Below are 3,205 nucleotides of genomic sequence, written 5' to 3'. Positions count from 1 at the left end.
CCTCACACCACCTGCTACAGCTCTACTCTTCTATGACTACAGTCATCCACAGCACTGATGTGAGGTCACATGGTTCATATGTAAGGAGCACAGCTGACCTCAGGTCAGTTTAATGACTGTGAGCAGCAGCTGTGTTATTGTCACTGTGACAGGGAGACACTCTCAGACACAGCGCTCATGTCAGCTTGTTCTCATGCAGGAGGATCAGGAGCTCCATGTTTGTCTTTCTGTTTGAATCATGATGTGTTTGTGCCATCAGAGTCTGTCATGAGTACTCAGGGTTTCACAGCAGCTCTTCTGGATGCTGACGAGGACTCCAACCTCATGTTTCACCTCTCTGAGCTTCTGATGTCTGTGAACACTCGTGTTTCTTCTCTGGGCTCATCTGGACAAAAACACCTTTCTGTGTTTGGCTGCAGCCTCATTCTGACTGACAGGAAGTGTGTTATCCATGAGCTGCACTTCTGTGAGGAAGTTTCCTGCTGTGTTTCCTGTCTGTGGACAAACACGAGTGTTCCAGCTGAGGACTTGGTTCCTTCCACCTGTCCATACAGGACATCACGCTGTCTGCAGCTCTGTAAATGCAGCTCCAGGTCCTTCCACGTGCTGCTCTGTATTTGTGCAGTTTGTAGTGTGTCCTGGGAAACGTAGCACACATGGTGTTCTTCTGCTGTTTCCTCCTTTCACTGAGTGTGAAACACTGACGCTGTGCTGTTGTTCACAGAGGGGAGCTGATTCTAGCTGCAGCTGGACTCTGTCATCTAACTGAATGTGTTGGTGCTGATCACGGGGCTCTGAGGGGGGAGCAGCAGGAGGACTCTGGATGCTGACGTCAGTGTATCTGTGGAAGCTCCCACAGCGTGTCTGTCATTCAATATTGTGCTGTATATTGTATCTATGCAAAGATGAACAGACTGTGTGTTCACTGGTCTCTGTGCTGCAGCTCTGATGTCATCATCACTCCCTCCTCCACCCTCAGCAGTCCCAGCATGCTGCTGTGGTGCACCCCACCCTCACTCTACACCTGAGCCACAGACCACACCCTCCACCTCAATATACACCACAGTTTTCTCTGCTGTGGAAATGAGATCAGGAGGAAATCATCATTATTATTATTTAATAAACGCTCACATTAATGTGGGCTTATTTGTTTCATATTAGAAACATTAGTTGAGTGTTTTTAGTATAAAATGGTCAAAGTCCCTCTTTTTGCTCCTCCCCTCACCTGTGGATGGACGGTGCTGTTACCGTGGTGACAGCTTGGATGTGTTTCAGTCCTGCCTGGTTATCACTGCAGGAATCTTTCACATTTATTACAGGTAATAACTCTGATTTTTCTGTGTATTATGAACCAAATGTATCCTGATACACACAGAGATGGATGAGCAGAGGTTGTTTTTGCAGTTTATGTAGTTACTATGGACTTAATGCACACATATTATTAAAATTAGGGCTATAACAGTTGTATTGATGTATAGCAACTTGAAATGCTCCCACAAATGGCTCCACAGCATGTAAAAATATAACAAAAGCTCTGGCGGACTTGGTTCTGTGGTCAGTCTTAAAGGGTGAAGTTAAACTCTGTAATCTTCACTGTGTCACAGAGTTCAGTGAGTCCCGTTATTCACAGTATCAATCAGATCATCAGAGAACAGCTGATCAGCAATCAGTGGTGCCAACAGCGCCTCCTGTGGTGAGAGGATGCAATAATGCAATGTAGCATTTTTCCACTGAACACTTGCAGTCATGGAAACTGTCTGTTGGATCTGTGTGACGTTGCTTTCTTGGTTAGAGTTCCTCACAAATGTCCAGATGATTCTTCTAATGAGGCGTCGACCATGTTTGCAGCTCTTTGGAAGAAAACGTCGCCCTTTGCCATCCTTACTTTTCTTTGACTTCTTCAAATGCAGCTGAACTCCAGCTGGTATTTTCTTGGACTTTGCAGCTGTTTCTGGTCATCAGTTCATTCCTGCAAACCTCTGAAGCTGAACAACAATGATGCTGCATTGCTGGCTGATCCCAAAAGGTTGATTCTGTTCATCTGGACGTTTTCAGAAACGTTTGCTCACTGATCAGGTGACTTCTTCAGTCTCAGCTGACTGCAGCTTTACAAGCTTACAAACAGCACATTTGCACAATGACTGAAAGCAGCAGCACCTGATATATATGATACTAATATAATACATATACATATATAATCCATACTAATGATGAAGGAACTGAGCTCACAGTCCATTGTTCATTCAGTGAACTACTCAGTTTATTTTGGGCCTCAGAAATGCTCACTCTGTTTGTACATCACTGTCAGCAATAGACTCATTCTGCTGTGTGGACAGGAACACATGTGACATCACTTCCTGTTTGTTTGTGACTGAAGAAGTTTACAAGGAATCATTTAGAAGAGTTTCAAACATCAACTGATTGAATCCATGAATCTGAAAACGTGTTTGTGAGTGAAAGAGACAGACATGTACAGACTGAACTATCTGTTCAACAGTCAGAGTGTTTCTGTAACAGGAGACACTCTTTACACTCCACTCAGCACAGGGACACTGAGGCACCAGGAGACCAGAACATAAACCCAGGATAAAGAGTTTGAGTGAATGTGGTGTTGAAGGTGTGGAGGTGGATCAGAGTGTCAGAGGAGACTCTGTAGAAGGACAGAGTGCCAGCAGGACAGTCCACATACACTGCTGCTCTGTTAGAGACAGAGGAGGAGGAGGAGGAGGAGGAGGAGATGGATGTTAGTCTGTTATTGTGCCAGACAGACTGAGGACCACCATCAGAGCAGATCAGACTCCAGGACTGATCATTGCGTCCAAACACACAGTCATAACTGTCTCCTTTCCTTCTGATGCTTCTGTAACTCACTGATATATCAACGCCTCCTCTCCACTCGACCTCCCAGTAACAGCGACCAGTCAGACCATTTCTACACAGCAGCTGACAAACATCAAATCTGTCTGGATGATCAGGATATGACTGAACCTCCTCCACACGTGTCACCTTCCTGTTGTTGTCAGACAGTTGGAGCTTTGTGTTCACTGTGTTTGTGTCGATTGTGAGTTGACAGGAATCTGATGGAGAGAACAAACACAATCCAGCTGCAGTTATTGATCCATCATCTGTTCATTGATTGACACTTTGATGATGACTCCTGACATGATGAAGATGGTTGAATGTGTGCTGCTTTGTTTTCATGAAT

General features: G+C 44.9%; 1 protein-coding gene across 1 annotated transcript in view; it reads right to left on the bottom strand.

Moving 5' to 3' along the window:
- Positions 1 to 1,466: 1,466 nt before the first annotated feature.
- LOC146640595 (protein NLRC3-like) overlaps positions 1,467 to 3,205 on the bottom strand; it is an 18,490-nt gene continuing 16,751 nt past the window's right edge. Inside the window, exon 9 of the mRNA XM_085400046.1 lies at positions 1,467 to 3,077. Coding sequence (XP_085256172.1) covers positions 2,539 to 3,077 — 539 coding nt within the window. The 3' untranslated portion in view covers positions 1,467 to 2,538. The remainder of the gene's footprint in view (positions 3,078 to 3,205) is intronic.

Source organism: Rhamphochromis longiceps, unplaced genomic scaffold (genome assembly GCF_057381845.1).
Source record: "Rhamphochromis longiceps isolate RC_006_pf unplaced genomic scaffold, R_longiceps_female_GT1.1 unmapped_scaffold_4, whole genome shotgun sequence".
In the NCBI taxonomy this organism is placed as follows: domain Eukaryota; kingdom Metazoa; phylum Chordata; class Actinopteri; order Cichliformes; family Cichlidae; genus Rhamphochromis; species Rhamphochromis longiceps.
This window is presented reverse-complemented; position numbering and strand designations above follow the sequence as displayed.